Source organism: Scyliorhinus canicula, chromosome 3 (assembly GCF_902713615.1).
Source record: "Scyliorhinus canicula chromosome 3, sScyCan1.1, whole genome shotgun sequence".
NCBI classification, from domain to species: domain Eukaryota; kingdom Metazoa; phylum Chordata; class Chondrichthyes; order Carcharhiniformes; family Scyliorhinidae; genus Scyliorhinus; species Scyliorhinus canicula.
This window is the reverse complement of record NC_052148.1, coordinates 233,262,487-233,279,720: the sequence shown is the minus strand read 5'-3', so window position 1 is coordinate 233,279,720 and position 17,234 is coordinate 233,262,487. Positions and strand designations below refer to the sequence as shown.

The 17,234-nt window shown below is 41.6% G+C and overlaps 1 protein-coding gene across 1 annotated transcript in view; it reads left to right on the top strand.

Moving 5' to 3' along the window:
• ankrd50 (ankyrin repeat domain 50) overlaps positions 1-15,232 on the top strand; it is a 181,170-nt gene extending 165,938 nt beyond the window's left edge. The window contains exons 3-4 of the mRNA XM_038792400.1: positions 3,630-7,198; positions 13,093-15,232. Of these exons, the coding sequence (XP_038648328.1) occupies positions 3,630-7,195 (3,566 nt within the window). The 3' untranslated portion in view covers positions 7,196-7,198; positions 13,093-15,232. The remainder of the gene's footprint in view (positions 1-3,629; positions 7,199-13,092) is intronic.
• Positions 15,233-17,234: the final 2,002 nt, after the last annotated feature.

The following is a 17,234-nucleotide window of genomic DNA, read 5'->3' as shown; positions in this document are numbered from 1 at the left end:
ATTGAAAATCATTCCACTCAGGCAGCACCCAAGCAAGCCTGTTACCGGCAGAATATGGCCTATTGGCCAATTCATTGGCCACCAGCCAACCAATCGAACCAATTCAGGTGCCGAAAGGTCTGAGTTCTGCTGTCCAAATCTAGCACAGTGTGAGTTCCTCATTGCCCCTGCTCAACTTAAAGATGTTTGTCCATTAATCATCCAGGAATTAAAATGATAACAGCAAAGATAAAGCAAGGAGGAATAAGGAAATCAACAGGAAAGGCTCTTAACACCAGTTTTAACTGAGCCATGAATTCCCTTTCTGTGGCCATCAAGTCTTGAAGTAGTACTTGAACCCAGAGCTTCAGGCTCAAGAGGCAGTAGCACAACCTATTAAACAACAAAAAATGAGAATACTGGATTTTAGAAAATCATCAGGTAATAAAATAATATATGGAGTCCATTTTCTATTACAAGTTGTTGATTAAATTGAAGACCTTGTTACCTTTTTTAACATCACTAAGTAAACTTGCGATCATGTTGAAACATTTTTCTTGTGTTTCAAATTTTGACTTTAACAGCGAAGAAACAAAACTTCAATCGGTTTTATTTTACTAGTGTATAACTGGTGCGACTCTGAAAATCAGGACCAATGAGTTCAAAATATTTCAAAGATTTTCTAGATGAAGGAATCGTCCATAACTATATTTAACAATGACAGCTTTGCAGAAAGAGTTTAATGCTTTTGTGCACTTTTAAAAAAAAAATTGACATTTGCGTTCTACGAATGTGAATACACTTTTGAGATGAAAGTGAGGAAAGACTTTTCAAAAAGATGTACATTCTCAGGGCAGCACGGTGGCGCAGTGGTTAGCATTGCTGCCTCATGGCACTGAGGACCCAATCCCGGGTCACTGTCAGTGTGGAGTTTATACATTCTCTCCATGTCTGTGTGGCTCTCACCTCCACAACCCAAGGGATGTGCAGGGTAGGTGGATTGGCCGTGCTAAATTGCCCCTTAATTGGAATTTTTAAAAAAAGATATACATTCTCTCCTTTCCACCCCAACATCTCCCTGTCCAGTTTCAATCCCTCCTACCCTGATGGTACAAACCTCAGTAATGTTTTTTTGGTTGCTGGGTCTGTTCTGGTGCCTCACTCAATGGTCATACTTTTTTTGCATGCTTAAAAAATGAGTTTTAGAGTCATCATAGTTAAGCTTAATCGTATTTCACTCTAACCAACATTCTCATATTTAAAATAGAATCTCAGGCTTTACTGTCTGTAAAACTTACAATAACTTGCACATATAATGTTTTTCAATTCGGGAAAGATCACAATGTGTTTCATGGAAATGTAATAAGAAAAAAGTTGAAATCAAGCCAAAGAGGGAGATACTAGGGCAGATGGCGAAAAGATTGATAAGGAGAGTTTATCAGGAGGAGGTAGAAGTAAAGAGGTTTAGCAAGGGGATTTCAAAGTTTAAAGGATGAGCCAAAGAGAGTGGTGGCTGCATACATGTCCAGAGCTCATGGAATGCAGAATTTGTGGAGGGATGTTTGTAGAAGGGGTAGCAATCAAGCGGGTTGCTTTGTCTTGGATGGTGTCGAACTTCTTGTGTTGTTTGAGCTGTACTCATCCAGACATGTGGAGAGTATCCCATTACAGTCCTTGTGCTTTGTAGATGGTGGACAGTCTTTGGGGGGTCAGTAGGTGAGTTACTCGTTGTAGGATTCCTACCCTGGTAGCCACAGTATTAATATGGCTAGTTCAATTTAGTTTCTGATCAATGGTAACACCCCCCACCCCCAGAATGTTGATTGAGGGGGATTCAGCAATGGTAATGCCATTGAATGTCAATGGACAGTGGTTAGATCCTCTCTTGTAGGAGATGGTCATTGCCTGGAACTTGTGTGGAGTGAATGTAACTTGCCACTTATCAGCCCAAGCCTGGATATTGCCCAGGTCTTGCTGCATTTGGACATGGACTGTTTCAGTATCTGAGGAGTTGTGAATGGGGCTAAACATTGTGCACTCATCCGCAAACATTCCCAGTTCTTTTTTTTTATAAATTTAAATTACCCAATTATTTTTTCCAATTAAGGGGCAATTTAGCGTGGCCAATCCACCTACTCTGCACATTTTTGGGTTGTGGGGGCGAAACCCACGCAGACACGGGAAGAATGTGCAAACTCCACACGGACAGTGACCCAGAGCCGGGATCGAACCTGGGACCTCAGCGCCGTGAGGCGGTTGTACTAACCACTAGGCCACCGTGCTGCCCTCCATTCCCAGTTCTGACCTTATGATGGAAAGGAGGTTGTTGATTAAGCAGCTGAAGATGGTTGGGCCTAGGATACTACCCTGAGGAACTCTCCAAGTACGCCGCTTTTCGGGGCCCAGAGAATCGACGAACTGGCGCCGGTCCGATTTCCTGCGCCGAAATGGAATCTCCACCCCGCAGCCGGCTGTGATTTCGGCGACAGGATGCGGTGAATCCAGCCCCACATCTTTGGGTGTTGTGTTAAAGGGACAACATGTAGGTGAGAAATTGGAAATGGCCAAAGATTAGTTTCTTGAGAGACTTCAGGGGGGTGGGAAGTGAAACCATTGCAGGAAAACCTCTGACTACATTACCTCTGGATGGGTAATAAGAACATGAGAACTAGGATCAGGAGTAGGCCATCTGGCCCCTCGAGCCTGCACCGCCATTCAATAAGATCATGGCGGATCTTTTTGAGAACTCAGCTCCACTTATCCGTTCACTCATCACAACCCTTGTCTAATGCCTTCTGGGAATCCAGAAACACCACATTCACCAGTTCCCTGTTGTCCGCCGCGCTCATAATGTCCTCAATGAATTCCAGTAAATTAGTTAAACCTGACCTACCTTTCATGAACCCATTCTGCGTCTGCCCAATGGGACAATTCCTATCCAGATGTCTCGCTATTTATTCCTTGCTAACTTCTGTAGTGGGGAAAATGCTTGAATCTAAGCTCACTGGCTTATAGTTACTCGCCTTTTGTCTACCTCTTTTTTTAAACAGTGGCGTCACATTTGCTATTTTCCAATCTGCCGGAACCGCCCCAGAGTCCAGTGAATTTTGGTAAATTACCACAAGCTCATTGCTATTTCACCCGCCATTTTTTTTAGCACCCTGGAATGCATTCCATCAAGGCCAGGAGAGTTGTCTACATTTTAGCCCCAATAGCTTGCTGGATGGATGGATCAAAGCCAGCCAACTGAAGTGTACATGGGAGAAGAGATGTTGGAGGAGGATAGTGTGATCAATCATGTCAAATCTGCACAGAGGTCAAGAAGGTGAAGAGAAGTAATGCAACATGGTTACAATCACAAAATGTTATTTGTGGCTTTTATTAGGGCCACTTCAATGATGTGGCAGGATAGAAAACCTGATTGGAGATGTTTTAAAAATGGAGCTTTAGAAGATGTTCTGAAACTTTGGAGATGAAAGAGAGAGTGCAGATGGGACAGTAAGTTGCAAGGACAAAGATTTAGATGGTCAGGATTATACTTATTCATTGGGTATCAAGGTGTGCTAAAGGAAGTTTTATGAAAGGGGCAACCAATAGCTAAATAAACTGCTGCTTATAGCACATCATTTAATCTTTTTTCTTTCTTTCAGGTTTCCGAAAAATTAGCTTGGATGATCTACGTAAAGCCTACATTGTAAAAGACGTACAGCAGTATATCCTGTATCGTTTGGACCAGGAAGAAGCATTGAGACAACATCTGACAAAAGAAACAGCTGAAATGTTGAACCAGCTCCATATTAAAAGCAGTGGCTGTTTTCTTTACCTCGAACGTGTCCTTGATGGAGTAGTGGAAAGTTTTATTATGCTGCGAGAGATTAGGGATATTCCAGGAACACTGAATGGACTGTATCTCTGGCTTTGTCAGAGGCTTTTTGTGCGAAAACAGTTTGCAAAAGTGCAACCTATTTTAAATGTAATTTTGGCTGCCTGTAGGCCATTAACTATGTTGGAATTGTATCATGCAGTCTGGACAAAAAACATAACCATGACAATTGAAGAATTTCAACGGAAATTAGATATATTATCAAAGGTTCTTGTAGATGGCTTGGGGAGCACTAAAATTCTGTTTCATTACAGTTTCGCTGAGTGGTTGCTTGACGTGAAGCACTGCACACAGAAATATTTGTGTAATGCAGCAGAGGGCCATAGAATGCTTGCTATGAGTTACACATGTCGTGCAAAAGAACTTTCCCCTTTGGAGGTACAGGAGTTTGCACTGCACCTGCTTAATTCTAACTTACAGCTGGAGCTATATCACTTGGCTTTGTGGATGATCTGGAACAGCACACCTGTAAAAGGAGCGTTGTCAACAATGGTTCCTAAAGAGCAGGAAATTCTACAACTTTTAGTCAAAGCAGGAGCTCATGTGAACAGTGATGATGACCGCACATCATGTATTGTACGGCAGGCACTAGAGCGGGAGGACTCCATTCGAACTTTACTAGACAATGGTGCTTCTGTTAATCAAAGTGACTCGAATGGGAGAACACTTTTAGGTAGTGCAGCGTACAGTGGCAATTTGGATGTTGTTAACCTACTGATATCTAGGGATGCTGATCTAGAAATTGAAGATAATCATGGACAGACTGCACTTACACTTGCCGCAAGGCAAGGCCATACCAAGGTTATTAATTGCCTAATTGGACATGGTGCCAACATAAATCATACTGATCAAGATGGCTGGACAGCATTAAGGTCAGCAGCTTGGGGAGGGCATACGGAGGTTGTATCTGCACTTCTCTATGCTGGAGCTAAGGTAGATTGCGCAGATGCAGACAGTCGAACTGCTCTCAGGGCTGCAGCATGGGGAGGACACGAGGACATTGTTCTAAATTTGCTTCAACATGGAGCAGAGGTTAACAAAGCAGATAATGAAGGAAGAACTGCACTTATTGCAGCAGCATACATGGGGCATAGAGAGATAGTAGAACACCTGATAGATCATGGTGCAGAGATCAATCATGAAGATGTGGATGGAAGAACAGCCCTATCAGTAGCTGCATTGTGCGTCCCTGCAAGTAAAGGTCATGCATCAGTAGTTAGCTTGCTGATTGACCGAGGAGCAGAAGTTGATCACTGTGACAAAGATGGTATGACTCCACTGTTAGTAGCTGCCTATGAAGGTCATGTGGACGTTGTTGATTTGCTTCTTGAAGGAGGGGCAGATGTGGATCACACAGATAACAATGGTCGTACTCCTCTTCTGGCTGCCGCATCAATGGGCCATGCATCTGTTGTAAATACATTGTTGTTTTGGGGTGCAGCTGTAGATACTATTGATAGTGAAGGAAGAACAGTACTGAGTATAGCCTCAGCACAAGGGAATGTCGAAGTGGTGCGCACTCTGCTGGACAGAGGACTAGATGAGAATCATAGAGATGATGCTGGTTGGACTCCATTGCATATGTCAGCATTTGAGGGTCACCGACTAGTATGCGAAGCACTTATTGAACAAGGTGCTCGAACTAATGAGGTGGACAATGATGGTCGAATCCCTTTAATACTAGCAGGTCAGGAAGGCCATTACGACTGTGTGCAGGTTATGCTTGAAAACAAATCAAATGTGGACCAGAGAGGCTACGATGGGAGGAATGCATTACGTGTTGCATCATTAGAAGGCCATCGAGATATAGTCGAACTGCTCTTGAGTCATGGGGCTGATGTGAATTACAAGGATGCCGACAACCGGCCAACACTCTACATCTTGGCACTTGAAAATCAGCTAGCAATGGCTGAGTATTTATTAGAAAATGGAGCAAATGTGGAAAGCACAGATGCAGAGGGGAGAACCGCTCTTCATGTCTCCTGCTGGCAGGGGCATTTGGAAATGGCCCAGCTTTTGATAAATTATCATGCTGATGTCAATTCTGCTGACAATGAGAAGCGGTCAGCTTTGCAATCTTCTGCATGGCAGGGTCACGTGAAAGTTGTACAGTTGCTGATTGACCATGGCGCATTGGTCGATCATACATGTAACCAAGGTGCTACTGCTCTTTGTATTGCAGCCCAGGAAGGGCACGTGGATGTTGTTCAGACATTGCTGGAACATGGTGCTGATCCAAACCATGCAGACCAATTTGGACGGACTGCAATGCGAGTTGCAGCAAAAGGTGGCCATGCACAGATTATAAAGTTATTGGAAAAGTATGGGGCATCAAGTTCAAATGGATGTAGCCCTTCTCCAGTTCATACGATGGAACAGGCAGCCCCTCAGTCTGTCACTGTGAAAATGCACTCCTTGACAATTAAATCAAATAGCTCTGGCAGCACTGGTGGAGGAGATCTTCAGTCTGCCTTGCGTGGATTTTCTAATGGCCCTCAACACCCTTTTAGTTCACCCTCTGAATCTCCAGATTCAACAGTTGATCGACAAAAATCTTCATTGTCCAATAATTCACTGAAGAGTTCCAAAAACTCCTCTCTTCGCACAACATCATCCACAGCAACAGCCCAAACTGTACCTATGGACAGTTTCCACGGCATGTCCTTCACAGAGCAGATACAGCAGCATTCTTTGCCACGCAGTCGAAGCAGGCAGTCTATTGTATCTCCGACGTCTACTACACGCTCCATAGGACAACATGCTGGTTCCACAACTAGTGACTGTGATTGGGGACAAATTAAGCCCAATATGAGATCTAGTAAAAGTAGCAAAACTGGACACATTGAACCCAGTGAAGGTTCCACCAAAACTAGTTCATCTGGGAAGAGATCAGCTCAAAACAAGCAAAACAGCTCATCTCAGCCAAAGGTTTTGGAATATGAAATGACACAACTAGACAAACGAACAACAATAAATAAAATGGGACAGAATAATGCAGTGTCATTGAAAGAAATACCGCCCGAGTCACAATGCAAGATCTTGATTCCACACAGTCCACAGGAAACTTCAAGGGCTCAGCAACAGTTCTTAATTCAGCAACACAGTGAGCAAAAGAAAAGAAATGGAATAATGACAAATCCAAATTATTTGCAAGCAAATCCTGTTTTCCTGGGCAGGGTTGCAGTTCCAAGGAGTGGACAGGAAAGAGGTCATACTGAATGTTTGGAAGGTTATCCATTAGCAGAGACTGAACTGAGTCTGAAGCAAGCCCTAAAATTACAGATTGAAGGGACGGACCCTAGCTTTAACTACAAGAAGGAGACTCCATTGTAGCAGGTACTGCCATTTGTGAGCAACTCTAATGGATATAAATGTTTATGTTATGATATCTTTCAGTGTTGTATATTCAATTTTCCTATTGTACGGTTCAACACCTTTAAGTGTGTTTTGATCTATTACGTGAGCCAGTAGTAGCGCATAGTAACGTGAGCCAGTAGTAGCGCATAGTAACAGTAGTGGGCAATATCTGGATTCAAATCACTTTGATATTATAACTATCGCTAATAGAAGACTATCTCTAAGACTAGTCGTATCATGGGAAGGTATGTAAAATAATACCAATAAAAGGGGTAGAATTTCAGTTTAACCACTTGGCGGTACACAAATGGAGCACATTATTGCCCTTTATGTAACCTGATCTATTTTCCATTCTTCAACAGACAAGTAGTCCACTCTAGCAGATTGCCACCCAGATGGGGAAGACAAATTCTATCCCTTAAATGCCCTGCATTCTCACCCAGGAAATCTCAACTTCCACACACATTCATAGTTGAGCATACTTCAAAGAGCAAGTTGTTTAATCTGTGGGAGGGATGAGAAACTAGTGCTGGGCATTTCTTTAGCTGATGGATTAAGTATGATTTGATTGGTGCTATATGTAAATTCATACAACCACGAGCTGGTTTCACAATTGAACAATTTTATGAAAACATATTTTTCCAATAATTCTTGAGACTGGAAGATTTAACGGAAATATTGAGTATAGGAATGCAACTCTTAGGTTGTGGGAGCTTGAATATGTAGGTTCAATTCAGGTACAGTTATTCATCAGAAGGTACATTCAGCACAGGTGGATGTCTAAATTGTTTACAACTGATGCATAATTATTCATCTTTGCATAGTAATGCTGGCACTAAACGTGCCATTGTCAAACCACAGTGAATTATTTAGTTGTTCCAAAAAGCTTTGTCTTAAAGCATTTCAAAATAAATTTCGAAAGAGAATTATCCCATTTAGAAAAAAAGGTTTTGTTCTGTTAGCAGCAAGATAATAAATTAACTAGTTATATGATGGAGGTTTGTAGTTTAATATAGAAGCTAAAGCTAATATTTTTTGTAAAATAATTTATTATGGGGACAGTTATGTGACCACTTACTCTGTTCACCAGAAGGACCCTGCACAGAGTGCGAACCCTAACTGCCCAATTAACTTCACCAAAGGTCCAACCTGTTTTCGTGGTTGGACCTCATTTGAAAGATATCAGTAAACTTTGGAGTCAGAAGTGCAAGGCTGATGGCTCCTCCACAGAACTGAACAAGCAAGATTGTCAGGCAAGGAAGGGGGAAGTGGTCAGGAAATTAGTTTTGGCGCCAGGAGTAACCTTCATATACCTAAATCCACAAACATCTTTTGAAACCCTTTCCCTAGTGCATTGCCAAAAGAGCTTTATGCTACTCTAATATGTCCATCGGGTAATGACTTAATGCATGCTACATCATGTCAATTTTCTGTAGATCCTCTTTGTCATGGTGTCCCCAGTGTTTTTTGTACTCGCTCTATGACAAGTGTATCTTTCCTTAGATAATGAACCCCAAATTGTACACAATACTACAGGTGCAATATCCAGAAGCACTGGATATCTATTTCTCAACTCTTCCAGAACTACGGCACGCCAAATACTGACAGGATCAGGGAGCTAGGCCCTGCATGTAGGCAATCTTGCCATCCCTGGGATTAGTCTGGTGAACCTCTGTTGCACCCGTTCAATGGTAACTATAACCTTCCTTAGATAATGAGACCAAAACTGTACACAATACTGTAGGTACAATCTCACCAAGACTCTATACAATTGCATCTTTATTTCTCTATTCTGATCCCTTGTGCTGAAGAACACCATACCATTTGTCTTCTTTATTACACCTGCAGGTGATTTATGAACAAGGATACTCTGGTTCATTTGGACATCAACACTTCCCAATCTCTCTCCAATCAATAAATATTCTGTCTTTCTGTTTTTCTACCAAAGTGGATAACATACTTTCCCAAGTAGTTATGTGTCTGCAAATTTGGAAATATTACAATTGCCCTCCACATCCAAACCATTCATATTAAGTGTGAACAGCTGTGGCCTTATTAATGACCCTTGCAGTATTTCACTGGTAACAACCTGCCTCCTGAGAAGGTCCAAGTTATTTCCGACTCTTTGCTTAAACAATTCTCAATCCATACTAGCATTTTAACCCTCATCCCATATGGTGTAATTTGTTCAAAAACCTGCTTTGTGATCAACCCTAATCAAAAACCTTCTGAAGCTCCAAATACTTCACATCCACTGACTCACCTGCATCTATACTACAAGTAACATTTTCAAAAAAATTTCTCCAGATTTATCAAACCTGATTTCATCTCCATAAATCCATGTTGACTTGGCCCAATTTTACCATTACTTCCTAAGTGTTTGGTTGTCACATCTTTCATAATAGATTCTAACATTTAAAAATGCTAAAATGCTAACATCAAACTAAAAAGTCTGTGGCTCTCTATTCTCCTCCTCCCTTCTTAAATAATGGGGTTATGTTTGCTACTTTCTAGGCTTTCTAAGATCTATAGGGCATTGAAAGGTAACCACCAATACATTCATGCAGTTCATCTGGTCCAGGGAATTTATCAACCTTCAATCCAGTTAACTTTTCAAGTACTATCTCTTAATTTATTTCAGTGCCTCAGCTTCACAAATTCCTTGGTTGCCAAGTATTTCTGGAACATTTTCTGTATCTATTTCTGTGAAGACAGACACAAAGTATTTGTTTAGTTCCTCCATCATTTCCTTGTTCTTCATTATAAATTCTTCAGTTTCTATCTGTAATGGGCCCACAGTTGTCATAGATACAAATTTTCTTTTTCACATACCTAAAGAAACTTTTACAGTCCACCTTTATGTTTCTCACTAACTTATATTCATATTCTCTTTTTCTTTATCAGTTTCTTAGGTATCCTTTGCTGGGTTCGAAATAGCTCCCAATCCTCGGGCTGACCACTTTTTTGGGCATCCTTATAAGCCACTTTCTTTGATCTAATGCAACCTTTTACTTATTTTGTTAGACATGGTTGATTTTCCTTTCCCACTGAGTGGGAATGTGTATATGTTGTAGACCATGTTGTACATCTTTAAATACAAGCCATTGCCAGTCTACAGTCAAACCTTCATATATTTTCCCAATCCTCCATAGCCAACTCGTACCTTCATAGTTCTCCTTGTTCAGATGCAAGGCCCTAGTTTTAGAATAAATTATATCATGTTCAAAATATAAATTCTATATTATGGTTACTATTGTCAAAGACTCCTTTACAGCAAAGCAATTAGTTAGCCTTTTCTTAATATTTAATACTTAATACACACTTAATACTGCTACTGAGTTTAAAAACTCAACCTACTCCTGAATGCACCAGCTTTAAATGTTTGAGCTATTTTAGTTCAGAAATAACAGACAAGTATTGCAAGTTCACACCATTGCAGTCATTTCAATGCTGATTCTGTCAGAGTGGACTGCAATAGCTCATCCTGTGAAGGAACAGGGTATCTACCAGCAAAACTGGATTTCTGCATTTAGCTGTGTGTGTGTTTGCCTCAGAAGTTGCTGTTAGATTTCCTTAATTATAAAAGTGAGCACTAATACCCTCACCATTAATCTCATTGTAAATTCTGATCCATTATTGTGTAAAATATCATGTAATGTCAGATAATATTTTATAATAAAATCTTTTGTTTCCTTATTAGGGGCTTTTCACAGTAACTTCATTGCAGTGTTAATGTAAGCCTGCTTGTGCCAATAAAGATTATTGTTGAAAAACAGATGTGTATTCAGCATCAAACATAGACAGGTGGACCAAGACTGCAGTTTTAGTGTTTTGCTTTATATTGGGAATCGCTGATATTGCTGTTTTCAATTGGTGTTGAAGGAAAATAAATGGGCTTATTTTGAGTAAGAACTTGGTTCAAATTCTTTAGGGTGTAATGGTGCATTGGAGAAAATGAATGTATAGCTGTAAGTTTAACTGGGTAAGTTTGCAATGATTGGCAAGTATCTGTTGAAGTATCTATTGTTCAATGCATAGCACAAATGACGAACAAAACTGAGTCAATGGGCGGGATTCTCCGACTGACCCCCCCCCCCCCAAGCCTGTCGGAGAATCAGCGGGGGGGGGGGGGGGGGGGGGGGGCGTGAATTCTGACCTGCCGCCGGCTGCCGAATTCTCCGGCGTCAGTTTTCGTGCGGGGGCAGGGATCGCGCCGTGTCTGTTGGGGGCCGTTGGCAGCGGCCCCCCCGGCAATTCTATGGGCTGAGTGGCCGCCCGTTTTTGGCCAGTCCCGCCGGCGTGGAATGGACATGGTCCATCCCGGCGGGACCTGGCTTGTCGGCCATCTAGCCGGGTCCTCGGTTGGGGGGGGGGGGGGGGGGGGGGGGGGACGCGCAGGAATCCAGGCCCGGTGGGGGGCCCCACTGTGCCCTGGCCCGCGATCGGGGCCCACCGATCTGCGGGCGGGCCTGTACCATGGGGGCATTCTTTCCCTCTGCGCCAGCCTCTGTAAGGCTCCGCCATGGCCGGCGTGGAGAAGAAACCCCCTGCCTACACGCAGGAAACACACCGGCGGTTCTGCGCATGCGCCAGAACACGCTGGCAGTCCTGCACATGCGCCAACTCGTGCCGTCCGGTGACGGCCTTGCAGCACCGGCCTCACCCCTGACGTGCGGAGAATTCTGCAACTTCCGGGCGGCCCGATGCTGGGTGGTTCGCGCCACTCTTGGTGTCGGTACGGGCAGCCCCGCCAAATGCGGGAAAATCCCACCCAATATTCTAAAATTCTCTATCATTGTGAAGCATCACATCCAAGGGGAGTAAGTACATCAGTTTAAAGAGATATCCTGCAGCACCTTTGTGAGCAACTAGGAACAGACAGTGAATACAGCCTTGCCAAAATTATGCACAACTGGAAGCGATTTTTTAATCGTCTACCTTACTGAAAAATGTAATTAAAGAAAACAATTACAATCATATTCTGACTGATTAAGCAAATTCAAGAGAGATTTCAAGCGAATAATGAAATGAAAATCGCTTATTGTCACAAGTAGGCTTTAATTAAGTTACTGTGACAAGCCCCTAGTCGCCACATTCTGCCGCCTGTCCAGGGAGGCTGGTAGGGGAATCAAACCGTGCTGCTGACCTGCTTTGTCTGCTTTAAAAGCCAGTGATTTAGCCCAGTGAGCTAAACCAGCCCCTGCTTTCTTAAAGTCCTGCTTTCTTAAAACTTATGATTCCATTGACAATGGTGCCTGATATATTTTTGTTGCGAATATATTTGGCTTCTATGTACACTTGGTTAGAAATGTGGGTCAATTCATGGTTCAAAATCTAATTTCTGTTTGTGCATTCCTATTTGTGTATTCCATGTTTTGAGTTAGATTTAGTATAATTGTATTTGACCCACCAACTCTCGTGGGAAAAGATGAAACACTAGAGCTGATGTAGAAAAGACCAATTGTATTTACTTAAGTGGTTAGCTGGATAAAAACTAGACTAGTTTAGTACAAATCTCCATCTATCATATTGTAACACCAATATGTTGTATTAATAAATGTAATGACTGGTGATTGAGTTAGTTAATTTGCTGCCACTTTAGAATTGGGCCACACAGCCACAAATAGTTCCCAATTATGATATCCAGGTCTATGAATTAGATAATTCTAATTGTGGTAGCAAGAGGGGTGCCATTTCAGTTACCTTGGGGTGGGGATTGAGAAATGAAGCCAGGATTTTACTTCTTGATACTGAAATCAATTAGTACTGTTTCATTTAACTGCAAAAACTACATGATAACTTACACAAATTCATGAAAAATCCTGTTGGCTAATTAATGTCTTTAAATCTAACCATCATCCATTTTTTTCCAGAAAAAATCTAATGGATTTCAATGAATTGCAGCATTTAATTACCATCATATTTTGCTGCCAGAATCAAAACGGCACTGAACCAGCTGCAGCCTCAGTGGAACACCAGCTCGATTTCGAGGAAGTCACCCGCTATCAGTCTTGAAAACACATTCGTTTTGTGAAAACAGCAGTGGAGAAGTCTTACAACTGCATAAATGCTTCATTAAACAAGACTGTACTGTACCTATGTTTAAGTTTGTCTTTTAAGTATAGCCACCTATGCTTTATATTTGTTTGTATACTTTGTAGTTTCATAACAAAACAATATGTTACACCCTAACAATTATTGTTATTTTATGATGTTTTGAGGGGAATTCAGCATGCAGAATGTGAATTTAGAATTTGGTCGCGGTCCATAGAAGGATATGATTCTGAGCAAGCAAGGCATTGCTGATGTCCTACGACTAATGATGTGATCTGAAGGTTGTAGCAAAATATACCCACCTTTTGCTATGGGCTCAGATCTGCATTTGTAGAATAAGCATGCATGGAGTTTTTATCCCTGGCCTCTGATTAAATTGTTTTGATGAGATGACATTACAGAGCCATCCACGTGGAATTGAAAATGAATCTGGAACTGTCGATCTAATACTTCTTTTGTTTTCTGTCATGCAGTGTTGCATTCATAAACTCATATAAAAAAGGGTGACTTCAAATTGAGTAGTGATTTTCAAAGGGAGATCTTTTTCCTATGTTAATGAAAGTTGGATGTACAAATTATAATGGAGTACAAGAACGCATTGAATTTTGTGTGTTGTTTTCTTTCCTCTTGGAAGAAAGAGACAGAATGCACCCAGCTACATAACGTGTTACAGACAAGCTGATTGCTTGCTGTATGTTTGTGACTTTGTGTTTAAAAAAAGGTGTCACGTGTAAGGTGTTGAAGGTATAGATGGCAGGACAACTGTGGTGTAGTGCATGTTCATATTAGACAAGGAGCTGATTCCAGGCCAGATCATTTAATGTTCTGTATATGAGTATTAAAAGTAGCCTCTTGTGGGAAAAGTTAGAGAAGCTTGTATTCCAATACAGTATTTTTGTCCCTGTGGGACTATTGTCTGATCGACAGACTGCAGTTTCAGATTTTGGAAATGTTGACTTTGCCTCTACAGGCTGAATCATGTATCATTGCATCCCAGAATTCAAAACAGAGCCCCAGGTACCGTGTAGCAGTAATAACCGTAATAAACACGCAGAGCTTCATTGTGGGCAGTGTTTGTGTTTTATTACCCAGAGGAGGAGGGTGCTTAAAAGTTTCAAATAATCCCTGCGGCCTTTCTTGTTAATTAGGTTTTACAAATTCATTCCTTATTATTGTACTGGTTAGACAATAATCAGCTTGATTCATAAGGTGCTAAAAGTTTCAGAGAGAATGTCTCTATCTGGAGTTTTGGGAGTTAATATTTTGATTTTAAACTAATTACAAATATTATTTGTTTCATGCCCCTGCGATGTAAATACTGTAAAGAGAAAATTCCCAGAACTGAATCATGAGTGAGTATGACTGAGTTTGCATCTCAACTCCCCAAGAATTGTTGGGAAGGTGGGTTGAGGATTATTTCGAGAGGGGTGCTTGGAGGATTGAATCGTTTGAAGCATGAACGCTTGAGGAGTCAAAAATGACATCTCTTCTTGTCTTGGGCTTATTCACTGGAGTTTGACTCTAAAACTCTGGGTTGACTGTCTACTTAATTGATTCTACTAAACTGAAAATGTCCAAAGTAACTCATTCATTCAGTTGAAAGAAAAGCAACCGAAGAGGATGACAGGTGGCTTTGTCCCTCCGAACATACTCTCCTATCTTTAATTCCAAGCAGTATTTCAATTCTGTATGTTTCTATTTTTTTAATCAGTTTTGTTTTGCTATGCAAATCTATTTTGTTTATTCAAATAGTCACCCAACTGCATTTCAGTTAGTTAGATTTACACTTAAATCATTTGTTTTTGTATTTGGTTGTAAATAGCTTTAATGTACATTGAATTTTGCATTGTAAGATTTTATTTTATTTCTTGTATTATATTGAGCAAAAAGTCCTTATGTATAGTAAAGTGCTTAATAAATATATTTGCTTTTCAGCAGATTGACTTTATTTTAACAACATTATTGTGCCCTGAACAGTTGGATGGATTTGTTTAAGAATGAAGTGAAAAACATTGTTGGGCAACAAACCATAATCGTCAATTGTCTAATTGAAGAGAGATTCTTGCCGTTTAAAAAAAAATTAAACTGTTACAATGAATTGTGATTTTCTAACTTTCTGATGCTATCGTGGAGAGAGTGGCATACTAGTCAAAGAATGACTGAAAACAACAATGTAAGCGATCTTGTATTTAACATATAGTTGATTCAGAATTATGTGTGTTAATTATCATCACCGATGTTACTTCTCTCTAACAGCCAGCTTCCATTCCTGCCATTTTTACAAAAATAATTGAAGACAAAAACTTTAAAGTGAAAAGTTATTTGAAACTGTATAAACTGATCGTACACATGCTGCTCATCAGCAGTCTGCTGCTTACTTATTGAGGTAGAAGAGGATTTTATAGGGCTCCTCTAACCCACGCATTTTCAAAGTGGGGGTCGCGACCTTCGGGTGGATGTCGGGAGGGTCACACAGCCGTCCATCGCGGTGTTCCTGATTGCGTGAATTCACAAGCAACAGCCGGAACAGCCAGCTTTTAACAATGCCAGCTGAGGGCAGCACGGTGGCGCAGTGGGTTAGCCCTGCTGCCTCACGGCGCCGAGGTCCCAGTTTCGAATCCCGGCTCTGGGTCACTGTCCGTGCGGAGTTTGCACATTCTCCCCGTGTTTGCGTGGGTTTCACCCCCACAACCCAAAGATGCGCAGGGTAGGTGGATTGGCCACCTAAATTGTCCCTTAATTGGAAAAAATTAATTGGGTACTATAAATTTATTTTTAAAAAGAGAAAAAAAACAATGCCAGCTGAGTGATTTTGAAAATGACGGCCGCGACCATTTACAAAAATGTGAGCGCACTGCGCATGCAAGCCCGCTCATCAGTGCCCATGCGCAGCACCCTGCGAGAAGCACTGCCTCTTTCTGACATCAGCACGCTGATGCAGGAGAAGATTTTTTTTTTAAATTCAATGTTGTCTTTCTACCCGAAGCGAAGCAGAGAGCAGGTCACGCTCCCCAAATGCTGAATAAATGTGCTTTGGACGCAATTGCGATTCCTCCATTTTGTCAGCAGCAAACAAGTAAAATTAAAATGGATCATTTTGTTATAAAGAAGAGAGGACCAGAGATAAAAACAGACCAGGATCTCACAATTAAACCTGTTGGCGAAAGTGACTCGGGAGAATCCACAGCAGGACAAAGCAAGTGGTGGTGTGAGCTGTCCAGGAGGGGCCACAACAGAACAAAGCAGTGCTGGTGTGAGCTATTCAGGAGGGTCCACAACAGGGCAAAGCGGTGCTGGTGTGAGACCCAGGGTCTCTGGTGAACAGCCCATTAAGAAGAAGCTGAAATCAGGCACAAAGCAGAATGAAGATGATTTTTTTAAGGTATGGATTTATTAATTGTGCCAATGTCGGCCGGCGGGGGTCGCGTAGGTCGGCCGGCGGGGGTCGCGAAGGTCAGCTGGCATGGGTCGCGAAGGTTGGCCGGCGTGGGCCCCGAAGATTGGCCGGTTGGTAAAAATTGGTCCCTGGAAAAAAAAGTTTGAAAAACACTGCTCTAACCTTCTCACTGTAGTTTCACGGAAACGTTGGGTAAATAATGTAAACAGATGAATTTAGTTATTTGCTGTAATTTCTAGAAGTGATTCTTCCAATCGTTCCTCCATAGTTACAGCAATATATTGGGAGATGTCATATTGAAATACCACTGTTGATGCTTATGTCATATTAATTGTATTACTGTAAACTCCAGGTTTGTCATTTTCTTCCGCAAATAATTGGTTTCTTTTGCATGATCTTTTAGTCAGCATGGTTCTCTTTGTACTCCAATCACTCTTACTTTCTTTCACTGTCCTCAATTCTCTGCCCCCATCCCCCTCATATACACGTTTCTCCTCCTGAGTCTTTTTCTGGCCTTCAAATCTTTCTCTGCGTTTAACTTTCCAAGCCCTTGAGAGAGAACAC